The sequence below is a fragment of the Dendrobates tinctorius genome, unplaced genomic scaffold (assembly GCF_039654945.1).
Source record: "Dendrobates tinctorius isolate UK_male_01 unplaced genomic scaffold, ASM3965494v1 ptg000102l, whole genome shotgun sequence".
Taxonomy (NCBI): Eukaryota; Metazoa; Chordata; class Amphibia; order Anura; family Dendrobatidae; genus Dendrobates; species Dendrobates tinctorius.
In genome coordinates this window covers 9,377,110-9,395,855 of record NW_027361770.1, presented here as the reverse complement: position 1 = coordinate 9,395,855, position 18,746 = coordinate 9,377,110, and the positions used below count along the sequence as shown (strand labels likewise).

General features: G+C 46.4%; 1 protein-coding gene across 1 annotated transcript in view; it reads left to right on the top strand.

Moving 5' to 3' along the window:
• LOC141099724 (uncharacterized) overlaps nt 1-18,746 on the top strand; it is a 166,756-nt gene that overhangs the window by 40,444 nt on the left and 107,566 nt on the right. The window contains exon 5 of the mRNA XM_073587724.1: nt 14,313-14,399. Within this exon, the coding sequence (XP_073443825.1) occupies nt 14,313-14,399 (87 nt within the window). The remainder of the gene's footprint in view (nt 1-14,312; nt 14,400-18,746) is intronic.

The following is an 18,746-nucleotide window of genomic DNA, read 5'->3' as shown; positions in this document are numbered from 1 at the left end:
CCTAATAGCCAGGGTCGTGAGGAAGGTCAAGCAAGAGGGAGTTCCGACCATCCTCATCGCGCCAGACTGGCCCAGACGTACTTGGTACGCCGACATCGTCCAACTTACGGCAGACGCCCCCTGGCGTCTACCCGACCGCCACGACCTTCTGTCTCAAGGTCCGTTCTTCCACCAGAATTCAGGGGCCCTCAATTTGACGGCATGGCCCTTGAAACCTGGATTCTAACCCAGGCAGGTTTTTCACCGGCAGTCATTGCAACTATGATCAGGGCAAGGAAGCCTGCCTCTGCCAAGCTCTATTATCGTACCTGGAGAGCCTTCTTTTCTTGGTGCGAATCTCATGGACAAGTCCCACTCCCTTATTACCTCCCGAAGGTACTAGGTTTTCTTCAATCGGGCCTAGATGCCAAGCTATCCTTAAGTTCGCTTAAGAGTCAGGTGTCGGTGCTTTCAGTCCTTTTTCAAAAGCGCATTGCTATTAAACCGCAAGTAAGGACTTTCATCCAGGGAGTTTCCCGATTGGTTCCTCCCTACAAACGTCCGATGGATACGTGGGACCTCAATCTGGTCCTGACAGCATTGCAAGCTCCACCCTTCGAACCTCTTAGAGAAGTTCCACTCTCCATTCTGTCTCAGAAAGTGGTTTTTCTAGTGGCTATCACCTCGTTACGCAGAGTGTCGGAATTGTCAGCACTTTCCTGCAGACGACCTTTCCTAGCCTTTTACCAGGACAAAGTGGTTCTCCGCACGGTACCATCCTTCCTTCCGAAGGTTGTGTCCAACTTTCACCTTAACGAAGAGATTTCACTGCCTTCCCTTTGCCCGGTTCCGGTACATAGAGTGGAGAAGGCTCTGCATACGCTTGACCTAGTCAGGGCATTGCGGATTTACGTGTCCAGGACTGCACCTTTCCGGAAGTCTGATTCCCTCTTCATTCTTCCAGAAGGTAGTCGCAAGGGACTGCCGGCTTCCAAGGCTACCCTTGCCAGGTGGATCAAGTCCACCATACATGAGGCCTACCGACTTAACAGGTCCCCTCTTCCGGCCGGTATCACGGCACACTCTACACGGGCAGTAGGGGCCTCCTGGGCCATTCGGCATCAGGCTTCGGCACAACAAGTGTGCAAGGCGGCCACTTGGACTAGCCTACACACGTTTACGAAACACTACAGTGTTCATACCCAGTCCTCAGCGGATGCGAGCCTGGGTAGACTGGTTCTGCAGGCGGCAGTACCCCAAGTCTAGGGGACTGTCAGCACAATATTCGTCCACTGCTTCCCACCCAGGGACTGCTTTGGGACGTCCCAAGGTTCTGTGTCCCCCAATTAGGCGACAGAGTAAAGGAGATTTTTGTGTACTAACCGTAAAATCTCTTTCTCTTAGCCTTTAATTGGGGGACACAGCTCCCACCCTGTTGCCCTTACGGGCCGTTGTTTCCTGTTGAGTTCTCATATTGTTCTTGAGCTCGTACATAGTAGCCTTCTTACAGGCATGGTTATGTTATTTGGTTACGTTCCTCCTTATGCTTTGGCACAAAACTGGAGAAGGCTGACGCCGTCCAGGGGTGTATACTGCAGAGGAGGAGCCAAAGTTAATCTTTTTTCAGATTATGCATAGTGTCGCCTCCTAGTGGACAGCAGCATAACACCCAAGGTTCTGTGTCCCCCAATTAAAGGCTAAGAGAAAGAGATTTTACGGTGAGTACACAAAAATCTCCTTTTTACCCACAGTAATGTACCTGGTTTTGTATACTTTTTTACCTTTTGTATACCCTGTACTTAACCTTTTTTTATACCATAGTTTGCCGCAGAAATAAAAGACAGACAGCCAGTGTAAACCAATACTTTAACTTTTATTGAAAAAAAAATTTTTTTAATAAACTGTTTGTTAAAAAGTTTCTCTTTTTTTATTTTAATACACACATTTATAAATTAGTGTAGTGTGGGGTGGAAATACTGCTGGAGGGGCTGCGGGACACTTCGACACTGGGAGTGTGGAGAGAGGACTGGGATCGTGGTGGGCAAGGAACAGATAGAGATGAAGGGGTGGAAATAGCAAGAGAATGGGTGGACATGTGGGTGGCAGAACAGGTGGTGGAGAGGAGGTTGGGCAGGGAATGGAGTGGCAGATGATGTGGTTGCGAAGTGGTAGGGGGAATGAGTTTGGTACTGGGAAGTAGTTTGGTACGGGGCAGGTTGCTGAAAGTGGGGAGGTTGGAAGTGAGGAGGTGGAGTAGGGACAGTGGCTGGAGGGGGTGCAGGTGGAGGAACTACAGTGGTGGGAGGTGGAGGTTGGGAGTTAACCTGCTGTAGAGCACCGTGGCACGAATGCATTACATGCATCTGCTGGGTAGGAGATAGTGTTGCCATGCGCTCCACAACAGACCTGAAAAAGGTGTGGTTTGGAGAAGATCTTGCTTCTGAATGCATTGTTTGCAGAAGTGTCTTCAACTCCAGAATGCCGGAGTTGAGCTGCTGAAAGCCTGCGGCCATTTGCTCGGACAAGACTTTGAGACAGTTCTGGAAAGATGCATTCAGATGCAAGAACTCTGGGGCGTAGCTCTTTTCCTGACCCCTCTGCCGCCCAGTACCCGCAGGTGTACTAGAGGTGGCAGGGACAGAAGGGTGGGGTAAAGGGAAAGCAATCTCCTCACCAGCAGCTTCATGTAATGTAGGCGGCCCCGATGCTCCTGTGCTGGTGGATGGGACAGATGGATCGAATGTGTGGGAAGGCTGGGAAGGTGCAGATGTACCGGGGCGGTCGAAGTGTCCCTCTGTGCCGGTCTCCTCAGGGATCGCTTCAGAATGGTCCAACCGTGCAGGCTCCCGAGTGCTGGTCACCGTGCTGTGGAATAAAGAGAGAAAAACACAACATGCCATTGGCCCTGGCTGAAAAAAAAATTAGACATGTAAACATTACTTTTGGACATGGGATGTGTAATATTTACCTTCTGGTGACCATTGTATCCCGGAGGAACGACAGGGCTCGTGCGTACTTGTACTTGCTCCTGCGTCCTCCAGATCCACTCAGGGCCCGCATCTCTTTATTGAACTCCTTCTTGAAACGATCCCTCACAGACCGCCACCGCTTCACAATTCTCTCCCCTGAAACGAGAAAGCACAAAGTGGTTAGTATGCAACATCAGTGTTTCACAAACTCCAGTCCTCGTAGTTCCCAACGGGTCATGTTTTCAGGATTCCCATAGTGTTGCTCAAAAGGAAATCCTGAAAACATGACCCGTGGGGACCACGAGGACTGGAGTTCGGGAAACACTGCTTGACATCAAGCAACGGGAACTGTATATACTTACGCTCTTGAATCTGGGCCCGAGCTTCAAGGTCCACAAGGAGCGAACAGATTTCCTCCCAGAGCCGTCGGGTCACAATTAGATCAGCAGGCCGGCGGTCAGCCATATTACAAAGCGGCTCCCTTTCCAACAAGATCGATGAGGTGGTCCACATCAATCCCTCCATCCTCACCGTCAGAGTCGGGAGCACGCTGTGAAGGCGGTTAAAGAAAAAGAGAAAAATAAAATAATTAGCCACCACAAGAAATCAAATAAAGAGTTAAAAAAAAACAAAGCAAAAATATACTTACACGCTGGTGACTGCCGCGTCGCTGTCGCCGACGACCCTGGAAGGCACTGTGAGGACCTCTTGGCCGAGCACCAAATTGGGAAGACTAGAAAAGAAAAGCAAAAAAATTATGTGGTTGGATGTAGGCATATGTGTTTGCTGTGTGATATCTGCGCTACATTGTTTTCTATGTGTTGTATGTAGTGTGATGTGGTGTTTCTGCGTTTGATGCAGGAAACTTACCAATTGCGAGCCCACTCCAGGTATCTGTCCACCCCTTCCTTCTTCTGGGAACTCCTCTTCAGCTTGTGATTCATGTTTTGAAATAAAAGCCAATGAATAGACATATATTCCAGAGATGATGGATTTTTTAAATAAAAACTTACCGTCAAACGCTGACGATGTGAGGGAGGGCTTTTCTGAAGATGTGGTGTCCTCCTGCTGGCCAGTCTCCACTCCTGAGGCTGCTGCTGTTGCTGCTGCCGGTGCTGCTGCATCTATACGGCGTGTTCTGCTGGTGAATAAAGAGAAACAAAGGGCCACTGAATATATTGATATTCCATGGCCCTATTTTTGAGGAATGGGGGATTTGATAATTACCGTATGTCATTTGCTGGTGGACTCCCCTCCGCATGGTCACCATGGTCCCTTCGCTCCATTTGGGTGGTGGTGCTGGTGATGCAGTGGTCTCCTGCCTTCTCCTGCGGCTGTCGAGTCTCTTGGGTGGCATGTTGGCTGTGGCTGAGAGTCCCACTGTCATAGTTTTATATATGTTTGCTGTGGGCAGGGCTACTGAGCATGCTCAGACCAAAAAAAACGGATCCCGCCTTGGCCGGATCCGGCACATTGCGGTGCTCATAGACTTTCATTGTGTGAAAAAGTCGGACGCGCCGGATCCGGGGGGTCCGGCTTTTTCGCCGGAGACAAAAAATGTTAATTGCCGGTTTTTCCAGACGCCGGAATGCGACACATTCCCAGATCCAGCCAAAACCGGACGAAACGCATGACCATCCGGCGCTAATGTAAGTCAATGGGGAAAAACCGGATCCGACATTTGCATTTCGCCGTATCCGGTTTTCGTAAAAATAGCCGGATCGCACCTGATGGCGAAAAACTGATGTGTAAAAGAGGCCTTACTCCCTCTTGGTTCCATACAATCTCTTGCTTTATGAATAGGTTTCATGAATATGTCTATTGTAAAGACAGAGATGCTATATTACATCTGGCACGTCAGAAAAGCCCTATTAAGTTTAACAATGCCACGATTTCGTTCTTCCCCGATTTCTCTATGGAACTCCAAAAGCAAAGGGCACAATTCATGGACATTAAGAAGCAGCTCCGAGAAAAAAACATCTTATACTCCATGATATATCCAGCTCGTCTCCGCATTGTCCATGAGGGCTCTTCCATGTTCTTTACGGATCCAGCGGAGGCAGCTGAGTGGTTACGCTCTCACACGGGATCTCGTGGAAATAAGTCCTGATATGTTTGCAGCTAATTGACATTTATCCGAAGAACTATAGCATTGGAGCTCCTTCCACTGGTGTCCGACTTCACAACCATACCGGACACTGTTTCCAGTGAGGGTATCCCCATGTTGGATATATGATAGGGGAGCAGGACTTTGCTCCTTTATTTTTGAACTTCTTGTTGTTCTCTTTTTCTTGTTAGTTTTGTTTGTTGTAGTTTTTATAGATATTGCTACCAAAGAGCTTTATGTGTTGCCTATAAACTCCACTCGCATCATACGGTATCTCATACCTAAATGAGGGGACATGGATTCTGAAATTGTCTGTATAACCTGGAATGGGAGGGGTCTTGGGACTCCTCGCAAGAGAATTAAGGTCTTTTCTCAGATTATGCGCCATCACCCCCACATCGTGGCTCTGATCGAGACGCATCTCACCAGGGATTCAGCCCGACATGTACTGAAGCCATGGGTACAGTAGTTTCTTCACGCATTTCATACTAGCTACTCGAGAGGGGTTTCATTGTTGATACATAGAGATGTGAGATGGGAGGTCAGGGAGGCTCGAAGAGACCCGGAAGGCCGCTTTGTTTTTGTATGCGCACTGATCAACTCCAAGACATATGTCATACTGTGTGTATACAATCCCCCCCCCCCCCCAGCCAATATGTCAATTCTTCAGATGGCAATGAGCTTTGCTCTAAATTATCCTGATGCACACATTATATGTATGGGGAACTTTCCTCTAATTATGGATGACTGTCTTGATAGAATTAGACTGGATAGAGAGACTTCTGGAGGGACCTCCTCTTTACCCTCATCTCCCTCTTCACTGGCGCTGTTTATGGAGGATAGTGGTTGGTAGGATGCGCCACCCCGGGGTAAAGGAATACACCTGTCACTCGTCTACTAAACGTACTCTATCCCGTATAGACTACATATTTAGTTCCAGTAGCTTAGTGATGTTGGTGGTTGACATAAACATGGTAACAAAGGAATTTCAGATCATAGCCCGATTATACTTAGACTCAATTTTGGCCGATCAAAACACAATACGTTTTGGAAACTAAATCCATTTTGGCTGAAATTGATAGGCTCTAATGACAGAACTATAGACCAATTAGATTGTTTCATCTCGTCTCACCCTGAACCCCAGGATACTAATCTGTTTTGGGATGCCCTCAAGGCGTATTTGAGAGGATGTTTGTCCTCTTTGATCTCTTATATTAAAAAGATGACCTCGAGGGAAGATGATGAGATGGAACAATGACTTAAAGACTCCGAAGCAGCATATTTATCTAACCAGACTAATGAGAATAGAGTGGTATGGCTGACTTCCCATAGGCTATATACTCAGCACATGGACACCAAGTCTAATCGCAAATTATTTTTTACTCGGCAATCCTATTTTGAACTAGGGAATCAGGCAGGTAAATTTTTTGCTTTTCTCATGCGTCATCATAACATATCTAACACCATACTCCAGATCTGAACATTGGATAATTCAACAGTGACTTCAACTGAAGATATACTTCACTGTTTTTATGAGTATTATACAACATTATATAATTCAGCGAGTGATCTTGATGCTCCACAATGCCTAAATTACCTATCAGATACAGAATTCCCCACACTGGATGCTACCCAGCGAGCCATTTTGGATGCTGATTTTACTATAGAGGAAATTAAAAATCCTATGATGGCTTTGGCCCCTGGAAAGGCTCCTGGACCAGATGGGTTCCCTGTTGAAATGTATAGAAAATATCAAGATATTCTGGCACCACTTCTTCTGAAAGTATTTCAAGGGATCTTGAGGGGGCGAGTGCTTACCTGACTCCTTTTATGAAGCAAATATTATCATTCTCAAGAAAGAAGGGAAGGGACCCCCTTGATTGTGGATCTTATCGCCCCATATCACTGGTAAATGTAGATTATAAAATTTTCACTAAGGGTACCGTTACACCTAGCGACTCACCAGCGATCCAGACCAGCGATATGACGCGGTCAGGATCGCTGGTGACTCGCTGGGTGGTCGCTAGTGAGCTGCCACACAGGCAGATCTCACTAGCGACATCGCTGGGGACGGGGATCGCTACTTACCTGTCAGACGCGGCGATCCTGCGTCCTCCCGCCCGGCTCCATGCGTCGCTCGTCGTCACCGCAGGAAGCGCCGCAGGAAGTGGACGACGAGGAATGGTCCAGCAGCTTCTCGCGCGATCAGCGATAACCAGCGGGGGAGCCGGTCGGAGGTAAGTATCAGACATAGCGATATCGCTAGTAATATCGCTATAACGTCACAAAATCGGTGACTTTACAGCGATATTGCTAGTGATATCGCAGTGTGTAACGGGGGCTTAAGATTCTGGCCACTAGATTAAGCCCAGTAATATTAGATCGTATACACCCGGACCAGACGGGCTTTATGCCCGGTAAGAGCACCTCTATAAATATCAAGAGGGTCCAGTCAGTGATTCAATATAGCTCCCTGGTACCGGATAATAATTGGGCCCTTGCGTCCCTGGACGCAGCTAAAGCCTTTGATTCCCTTGAATGGCCATTCTTGTTTGTATGTTTACAAAGATATGGTTTTGGTGCTAAATTCCAAAAATGGATTGGTGTAATATACGCAAAACCTAAAGCTCGTATAGTTATAAATAACTCAGTATCAGAATCCTTTTCTCTTTCTAGGGGAACGCGCCAGGGTTACCCCCTCTCCCCGGCCCTCTTTGCCCTTGCTATAGAAGCGCTAGCAATACGTATGAGGGCCTCTCCGAATATTAGAGGTATAAAAATAGCAGATCGTCTAGATAATATTGGTTTATACGCTGACGACATGGTGGTGTTTATGGATAAAACGGACGAGATGTTGCCACATGTGATTACTACCATAGATAAATTTAGTAAATACTCCGGAATAAGTCCGCTCTCTTGCCCCTCTCTCGTGGCCCTGTGACCCATCTTAGCTCTCTGTCCCCTTTGCCCATAGTGTCTCACTTTAAATATTTAGGAATTAATATATCTAAAAGCAGTGATCTTGACCTCCAACTTAATATCTTCCCATTACTGGAACTGGTCAAACTCAAATTCGCCTCATGGAGTAAACTTCCCATACCTGTTACTGGCCGTATTAATCTAATTAAAATGATTCTACTTCCCAAACTTAGTTACTCCCTCCAGCATAGTGCGGTGCTGGTTCCTAAATTCATCTTCACTAATCTGAACTCCCTGACCACGTCCTTTATATGGGGAAAATCGAGACCCAAGCTTAAATTATCCACTCTACAGAGGTCTAGACACATGGGGGGAGCAGCACTGCCGGATTTTTATTTATACTATCTGGCAGGACAAATTAAAGCTTTGAGTAAGTGGATGCCGGAAAATAATCTACCTAACTCTGAACATCATCTCATTCATGCTGCAGAGATTGACTGTCCGTTAGGATTTTTAGAAACAGATAAACTTAATGCCCCCCCGATTGTTACCTCTACTCCATTTAGCGAGGTCGGTCTGGAGACAGATCAAAAAAGTGATCTGCTTTGAGGGCATCATTGCTGAAATGCCACTATGGAACAATAACTATTTCCCGGTGCTGTTGACCCACCCGTCCGCTGGCTTTTGGACCTCACATGGTGTTTGTTTAATAAAAGACCTATATGAAGTTAATATCCTTATGTCTTTTGAACAAATCCAACTTAAATATAATGTCCCTAGATCCCAATTCTTTCGTTATCTTCAACTCAGATCAGCTGTCCATTCGCATTTGCGGTATTCAAGTATGACCCAAGCTATCTCATCTCTCTCTTTAATAGGAATCCTTAAGGGGGTTTTACACTAAGCGATATCGCTAGCAATATCGCTAAAACGTCACTGGTTTTGTGACGTTATAGCGATATTGCTAGCGATATCGCTATGTGTGATACTTACCAACGACCGGCTCCCCCGCTGTCCATCGCTGATCGCGCGAGAATGTCCGGCTCCATTTCTCGTCGGGCGCTTCCTGCTGAGACTTCCTGCTGTGACGACGAGCGACGCGTGGACGTGGGCGGGAGGACGTCAGGATCGCTGTGTGTGAAAGGTGAGTATCGTGCGCTGCGTCGCTGCTGCATCGCTGTGAGATCTTTCTGTATGAAAGCTCACTAGCGATCATTTAGCGATGCACCAGCGATCCTGACCGGGTCGGATCGCTGGTCGGATCGCTGGTGCATCGCTAAATGTAAAAGGGCCTTTAAATCCCAAGGCCCTCAGGGCCTTATCTCTACTCTTTACACGTACATGTTGTCGGCAGGAACTGACTCTGCTATAACGACAATTTGGGGGAAGTGGGAAGATCTCATTCCTGATGCTCAGGCTGAGGATTGGGAGGAGATTCTTGAATCTCCAACTAAAGTATCTCCATCTATTAATAATAGAATGACTCAGTTATATATCTTACATCAGTCATATCTAACTCCATCGTGACTTTTCAGGATGGATCGTTTCCAATCCTCGAAATGTTTGAGGTTTTCATACAATGGAAGCAAACTTTGTACATATGGTGTGGGGATGCCCCATTGTCCTTTCATACTGGTCTGAAGTAACATCACTGCTAACATGCTTAGTGCAAATTCCTGTTCCTCTTAGTCCATCAGTTTGTTTATTCGGTGTGCTAGATGAGGAGAATTGGGGACACTATATTAGGATTTTTCTATGTGAAACACTTTTCTTGGCTAGGAAGGTGCTGGCGTTACGTTGGATGGGAGGGTCAAACCCCTCTCTCAGAGCATGGATTGACCTGGTGAACTCGGTCATCCCATAGGAGCGAACACTTTATCAAAACGGGCTGTACGGGCAAATTTGATCAAATCTGGGATAGATGGAATTCCCTTCATCTCACTATATGGGGAGTGGAGGCTCGGTACCACCGTGACTGTTATAGTTGGAATCTATCGAGATGTACAGTATTTATGGCATTGCATAATTTTTTTTTTTTAATATTATATAATGTACTAGGCAGCGTGTTAGGGTGTAGTTTAATTAGATTGGTAGTGCTTCTGTGATATGTACTTTCAAGATATAGAGCTTGACAATGCTTCTGTTCATCTGTTTAATAATTCATTATCTAAGCAGTAACTCATAGACCTGTGAAACTAAATTGTATAAACAATTTAATGTGTGAATTGCTATTCACTTACAATTATTTTGGCAAAATGCATGTTTATTATTTTGGTGTATGCATAAATGTACATGTGGTTTCTCTCTTGGTTAAACGAATTTAAAAAAAGAAAGGTAGTTGGGGGGGGGGTCTAAACTTGTTTAGGTGATCGTAGTTGAGGTAATTTCTTGGGGGGGGTTTGGAATTATCACTAAGATTAAGGAATCTTAATAGGGCTTCATAATTGGCTTGGGACATGACAGCTGCAAATACAGGGGACAGATTTTGTTGCCCATATTCATGAGTGGTACCACGTGACCGCTGAAGACAGGAAGGGAAGGGAGACAGTGGAGAAGCGAGCGAGGCTGCAGAGACCGCGGCAGGATGGGTGAGTATAGGGATATTCACCTGTCCCCCGGTCCATCGCTGCTCACCGCTGTCTCTGCTGCATCCTGTGTCAGTGACGTTTAGGCAGCAGGGGGCGCGGTGACGTGATTAGTGCGCGCCGCCCCTCTGCTGACTGAACAGTCACTGACACAAGAAGCGGCAGACAGCGGCAATGGACCCAGTAGTGGTGAGTATGGCTTTTCTTTTTTTTGCAGCATATGGGGGCATATTCTATGGCGCAGCATATGGGGGAATATTCTATGGGGCAGCATATGGGGGCATATTCTATGGAGCAGCATATGGGGGCATAATCTATGGGGCAGCATATGGGGGCATAATCTATGGAGCATTTTATGGGGGCATAGTCTATGGGGCAGCATATGGGGGCATATTCTATGGAGCAGCATATGGGGGCATAGTCTATGGAGCAGTATATGAGGGCATAGTCTATGGAGCAGTATATGGGGGCATAGTCTATGGGGCAGCATATGGGGGCATATTCTATGGAGCAGCATATGGGGGCATAGTTTATGGATTCAACCCTCGGCTTATACACGAGTCAATAAGTTTTCCCAGTTTTTTGTCGCAAAATTGGGGGGGTCGGCTTATACACGAGTATACACAGTAATTCCATATTCGGGTTAAGGTCCAAAATTCTATTTCTTTTTAAATTTCAGGGGCACTTGTGGGGATCAAGGAGCTGGAATGAAAGGCAGTGGGTTTTTGGGAAATGTATTGTCGGACATGTGAATTGAGTTGGTGGGCAATGAATTGTATGACTTATGGGGGTAATGAAAATTTTGAAAAATTCAAAGGGGCTTAAATTTGGTAACTTCTAATTTTTTTTTCCAGAGGGGGGAGGCATTTGTGGGGATAATGAACTGTTGTGATACCACTGCGATGGGTGGACTGCAGTACTGGGTCCTGCCTCTGAGTAGTGACGGCCGTCTGCGGTATCCCGTGAAAGGGTTGTCGTCATCACTTGCTGAAAACTGTTCTACTTCAGAGGCAGATTCTGTTTTGCTGCCAGAGCAAATCAGGGTGTACGCCTGCTCCACGCTGAATGAGCTAAATTTCTTGCTGAGACTCCCGTGAGGAGTCAAGTCATGACGAAACGCGTCAGGAGACGCAATTTATGAACAAGGCAACAACAGGTCACCTGCGGCTTGGGGGCCTCCTGCAAATACACTCCACTGATGGGACTCTCTTTAACCTGGAAAGATCTAACAATGCTTGCCGTGATGCCTCGTAAAACTTATATAACACGGTGTTAATCAAGTTATGCATCACAATATGTTCACAGGGAATGCTCATTAAGTTTAATGAGGAATCATGGTTCTGTATTTGTGACTATATATACCTGATGAATTGATTTATGCGTGTTGCCTACCTCATTTGCTGCTAGTATTCATTTAATCTTATAATGGCCTCTTTTTGCCCAGCAAAGGGTAATTTGTATGCACGAAGCACTTTGAGATGGTGAATGTCCGTCAGTTATGTGCAATATGAATACTATTTATTGGAGTTCCTGGTGATCTTGTGTCTATATGTCTAGGATTGCAACAGCAATCATAATTGTTTTCGTGACAATTTGATAAAGGGCACATATGTCAAGATTGCAATATCAATTATATTCATTTTAATGACTAATTGTTCAAGCTTACTAACTTTAGAAAAACTTTATCTACAAGCTGTTACTTTATTCAAGAGGCCTCATACCCATTATAGCAGATCATTCTGTGGGTATTTTTACATTGTATCTGTACGTTTGTGTGTTTTTTGTTTTATTGCACCTGTGTTTGTGTGCTTTTTTGTCTGTTTTTAAACCTTTTTGATTAAAAGTTAATTTTTATCCATTAGCTAGTTCCTGGGTCCTGCCTCTGAGCAGTGACGGCCGGCTGCAGTATCCCGTAAAAGAGTCGTCATCACTTGCTGAAAACTGTTCTACTTCAGAGTCAGATTCTGTTTTGCTGCCAGAGCAAATCAGGGTGTATGCCTGCTCCACGCTGAATGTTCTGCGGGCCATTAGTATTTCCTATATGACTGCCTAACACTACTAGAACTACTCATAAACATTTTTCAGGGTAAAGAATCCCCTGTAACAATGAAGAGATCCATAGAAGTAGAATTTAAGAGTATGTAATCTTTATTCAAACCATTTAAAACCCCGAAGACTGAGTAAAAATACAGAATTGCTTCTAAAGGACACTGTGGCTAACTAATATCATTATCAAAAACCCCATAATATCTATCCAAACACAAGTACACAAATGCCACCAAAATTAAAAAAAAAAAAATATAATATTTTATTAGTGGCACTCCTGCACTGTGAATGAAGATGCAATGGAGGTATTAAATGAATAGTATTTCATAAGTGACAGTGATTTCCAGTGCAGTCAGTTTGGTCCTCAAATAGATATACTATTATAGATATAACTCATTTGCTCAGACTGGCCTACCGTCTCAGCGCATTAACCTAACTACCCCTGTGTTGCCCATTCAAAATTTTTACCATAACCGGGTTCCTCACAGCATGTTCTCACATGCTTTATGCATTTAATAGCTCTCTGTGTCTGTATTGTTACATATTTAGACTGTTAACTGGTTCATGCAGCAACAGGAACACCCGATTCTTACACTATGGCTGGTCCAAACAATGAGAGCAATTGTTACATCCACCTTTCGTGTCTCCCCTTTTTTCATATAGATTGTAAGCCTGCGAGCAGGGCCCTCATTCCTCTTGGTATCTGTTGTTCTATGTGTTTATTATTATGCTGTAATGTCTTTTGTATGTACAAGTCCCCTCTAAAATGTAAAGTGCTGCGGAATATGTCGGCGCTATAGAAATAAAGTTATCTTAGAATGCGTTGTCCAAACAGGTGAACTTATTACTAATAAGTGGTAGACAAATGCTAAATAAATCAGATGGCATGAAATTTCCTATCTCAGGAAATCCACATTCCCAGTATCCACACGTAACTATATTGAATATGGGGACTGCTGTGCAAGCAAAAGGTAAAAGATAAGAACCATTGATTTTACCTGTAAAGGTACTGTCACACTTAGCGATGTACCAGCGATCCCGACCAGCGATATGACACGGTCAGGATCGCTGGTACATCGCTAAGTGGTCGCTAGTGATCTGCCACACAGGCAGATCTCACCAGCGACATCGCAGGGGTCGGGGGTCGCTACTTACCTGTCACACCAGGCGATCCTGCGTCCTCCCGCCCGGCTCCACGCTTGTCGCTCGTCTCTCCACAGGAAGCGCCGCAGGAAGCGGACGACGAGAAACAGTCCAGCCTGTTCTCGCGCGATCAGCGATAACCAGCTGGGGGGAGCGGGTTGTAGGTAAGTATCAGACATAGCGATATCGCTAGCAATATCGCTATAACGTCACAAGTTATAGTGATATTGCTAGCGATATCTCTTAGTGTGACAGGCCCTTTACTGTCACCAGCTAGTGTTCACTCATCCTGATTTGTGTCACATCGCTTCCTCGGGGCCTCTGGTGTGCCCCCCACAGCAATAAACAGCAGAGGTCAAGTATTAATCATAGTTGGGCAGAATAGTCAGCTTTCAAAATCGCTCATTTCTGATAATTATCCTGGGGAAAGTAAAAATATATGATTCAAGTTGCCATTTGAGGCTGTACTTCGTTTTATTGTTGTATGCAATGCCGTTGCTCATGTGTCCCAGGTTTGGAGCATTATTCTCCAATTTATTTTTTTTTTCAATTTTTTTTTTTTAGAGAAAGATGAGACTACCAAACTAGAACCCGGTATAGCTACTTTACAAGAGCATGTTGATGCATGCAAAGATTCTGAACCTGCTGTAGGTAAGGTATTTTTCTTTGTTTTAATCCCAGTTGTTTTGTGTCTTTTCATGTGTGTGTTAAAGATTGTAAATTCTAAATAAAAAATAAGGGCACAGTTCCATTAATTATCTTCATCTACTTGTAGGCTGCATATATTTTATCGATCCTTGTCCAGGATTAAAAAAAAAATATATATTCTGTCTAAATATAAAACCTGGATCTCCCTATCTGCAGGTGTGTGGTATTGCTGCTGCGCAACATTCACTTCAGTGGAGCTAAACTGTAATGGCAGACACAACTTGTAGACATCGGTTTCTTTATTGCTTCATTGGGGGACACAGGTAGTCATGGGTATACGCTGCTGTCACTAGGAGGCTGACACTAAGCCCCAAAAAAGTTAGCTCCTCCTCAGCAGGGTACACCCACCAACCAGCAGAAAGCTCCCCTGTTTTAGCTTGGTGTCAGTAGGAGAATCCATCATTTTTCTCTTAGATCCCCTGTTGTGTGTTAATCTTTTCTTTGTTTTTCAATTTCTTCTCTTCAGGGTAACAGGGTGTAAAGTCGGGTGTAAAGTCTCACCCAGTTTCCCCAAAATAGCGACCGAGAAAACATCGTCCACTTTCTGGTCTGACACTTAAAGCATGTCTCAGGGCGGATCGTGGATGCGGTGCCGGGAGGATGACTGTGGCAACTTCTCAGTAGCCGTCCTCGGGGTCGACACAGTTTTGTGCACCACCAGGGACAACAGCTGTGCGGGAAGTATGATACCTTGTTTTACAGTGACCCCTTTCTCACCTGAGGGCTCCTGATGTCGACCTTGGGATGGAGTAGGTGTCGGTGCCTCATCAGAGAGGTAAAGTTTCCACTGTTCTTTCTCCACAGTCCCTCTTCAGGCAGCGGGAGCCATCACAAAGAAAAGATCACAGATCTCTTGAGGCATACTCGCTTAACCAACCTCCCCCCACTATCACCACACCCACACAGCCATCCACCCACATCCCTCTTGTATGCATGGTCCAATGAGGAATTGAGGGCTTCAGATTTTTTTTTTTTTTTTAATCTCCTTTCGTTATCAGGCTGGGCTCATTCAAGACACCCTCCACCCCCCCCATCCCCAACTTGTGAACACCAGCCAATCAGCACGTGAGGTCTCACACGCCCTTTAAGACCTATAGGAGCTTGCCTTTCAGTTCAGGCTGAGTTGGTTACCGCCCACTCGAGCACCAGCCAATCAGCGTTCGAGGACTCCAGTGTGCGCGTTTCCTCCAATATGATGCTCCTTTTTACTCTTCTCTGCACAGCTTATTTTATCCCGCCCTTTCCATCCCGTGTACTCTGACATCATCTCCGGAGTCGCTTCATCCCCTTTGGTGCCTGCACAACGCTGTGCTTCCTACTGCTGGACCGGTCTCCATTTTAGCTAGGAATGGGTAGGCTCTGTCCAAGCTATTTTTTTCTGGTCCACATAGGCTTTGCCCTCCTCATCATCCCCTTAGCTCCAGGGAGTGCCTGGCTTTGAATATGCAGAGACCCAGGGCGTCTCGCTCTCGTCCCTCACATAATACTATTCACTACGCCGGCGACCTTACGAAAAGAAGTGGCCCACAGGTCAGGCCTTGACCTGCTGCCCAGACTGCAGCCCCTCCTCCATGCAAGCCTCAAAGGAGCCGCCTGGGACAAGAGAACACCTCTCCCTCAGATTGGGCTGTTTCTCAATCAGTAAGTGACCTAACCAAAGTATCCCAGGTACAGGTCCTTGAACGTTTACCTAACCTTTCAGCAGTCTCCAGCGCGAAGGTACTTTCTCAGTACGAATCGCAGGCTTTCATGTATCCGCCACCCTCATCATGGCAGATCAAGGGTAAGGTCCTAGAAGCAGGCACACTCCAGTTCCTCATCTGGTTCGCCTTCTCCTTTCACATCCTCCAGGATGCCTTTGGTTTCCCACTCCTCCGACCTTGAGGGGGGGCCCTGATGTCTTGATTCCCAGTCTGAATCTGACGTTGACACAGGCCAATCTTCCAAACTTCAGGATCTGGTCGACAGTCTTATACTGGCTATCAATCAAACCCTCATTATTAAGGACGAATAGAGTCCCTCTCAGGATGACTCTATCTCATTCAAAAAGTCTAAACACCCTCCCCAGGTTTTTTGCTTGGCTCAAGGAGTTTGAGGGAATCTTTGCCAAACAGTGTGAGCACCCAGAAAAGTGCTTTCCAGGCAGAAGGTAGTTGGATATTTTTATATTCCCTCAGTCCTGATTTCCTCAGAATGGGCTGTGGACCCTCCCAGTCTCTCGCTTGTCCGCTAAGACTGTCATATCATATCCCTGATGGTTCTTCCCTCCAAGGACTCCACTGACAGATCGAAGCCCTAGCCAAGTTTGCCTTTGAGGCTTCTTGGTCACCAAGTCTGTTATCGCCTGGGCAAAACTCCTTTGGCAGGGCATTTTATCAAAGGCCTCACCAGATGAGCTTGCTGATCTAGTGAATCAGATAGTTCACGCACATAAATATTTGTTCACCGCGTCCCTCTACGTTGCCAGCTTTTCTGCCCGTGTTACCAGCAATATTGTAGCTATACGCAGAATTTTCTGTCTTAAAGCCTGGAAAGCGGACCCTGCGTCCAAAAACTTCTTTACCAATCTTCTCTTTCAGGGCTCACGTCTTTTGGGATCTAAGCTAGATCAGCTCATCTTGGACGCCACTGGGGTGGTAAGACTGCCTCTCTTCCCCAGCCTAAACCCAAACGTCCTTTTACCAGGAAACATTCTCTTCAGTTTTGTCCCTTTTGTAATTTCTTCTTTTCCAGGACCACCTCTCAGTGAGATTGGTGTCCTGCATGGAAAGACACCAGGAAGCCGTTCTTCAAACCGCAGCATGGCGCTCTAAAGGTCGCTCTGCCAAATCCCCCGGTGCCCGATCCAATACATTCTCCTCGGCGTGATGAGTCACCCCCACCCGGGAATCCTCTCGGGGTGGGTGGTTGTCTTCTGCTTTTCTGGGAAGCGTGGTTCTCCGTAGTCGACAACGCCTGAGTCTGCGAGATCGTTGCCACAGGTTACTGGATAGAATGGTCTTCTCTCCCATGCAGTCGTTTTTTTTCATGTACCACCCACCAAGGGTCACAACTCAGATTTCCGGCTTCTTCAAATCTATTGATTATTCTGAACAAAGGTCAACAAACCCGTTCCTTCCCAGGAACATTTCTTGAGTTTCTGTTCCAGCTGTTTTGTGGTCCCAAAGAAGGATGGCTCACTGTGCCCGACCCTGGATCTCAAGCTTCTAAACAGGCGAGTGCACCGCGCGCCATTTCCAAATGGAATCTTTCTGCTCGATATTTGCCTCCGTGAAGCCCGATGAGTTCATCGATCAGTGAACATTCAGGACGCCTATCTCCACATCCTGATTTTGCTCAACATATCAAAAGTTTCTGCTTTTTGCGGTTCAGGGGGAGCGGACTGGCCACTGTCCCTTTCGACTGGCCACAGTCCACCCAAGAGTGTTCACGAAGGTTATGGCAACTGTCATGGCCATGCTTCATTCCAAGGGGATTGTAGTCATTCCCTACCTGCTGATTAAGGGCCCGTCTTTCCGAGACTCTTCACTCTTGCCTATCAAAGCTGGATCATCAACATAGCAAAATCCTCTCTGATCCCGACCCAGCGCCTAGTTTTACTGGGTATGTTGCTTGATACCTCCCGCTCCAGATTTCTTCTCCCAGAGTTAAAGATCTCGACACTCCTTCTGGGTATTCATTACCTAGGATGCCCATTCCCTTGCTGTCTTTGACTCTGCATGAGAGTACTAGGGAAGATGATTACTGCTATGGAAGTTGTTCCTTTCACACTATTCCAGCTGATCCTTCTGTCAGTTTGTGACAAGACTTTTTTTATTCGGTCTCCCATGACTGCACCACGAGAGAGGGGATCCGCCCTTCAGGGACAGGAAACCTACAGATAAAAAAGGGCAACACCTTTCCCACGGATCAGTTGTTTTCCTGTCCCTGACAGGGACTTTGTTCCTACAGATACCTGTAAGGAGTCAACGGTTCCCTGCCTCGGCCAGTGCGGGGTTCTTGGAAGCGCCACAGTGGTCCAGGATGGATTGCACGTCAGTGAGTGAGCAGGGGGAGCGGTGTTTGGAGGACTATCCTCTCCCGAGGGCCAGCGCCCGAAGGTAAGTATTCCCTTCAGATCTCTGTGGCTCCTGGCGTGTGTGGCATGCTGCTGGGCTTTGTGATTCGTCTGGGACGTGCCGGATGGCGCAGTCGGGGGCTCGACCAATGACACTCCTAGGCGGTCCTCAGCTGAGGCGGCCATGTAAAGACGTTGGGAGGCGTGGCCTGTGAGTGCGTCCTGACTGCAGG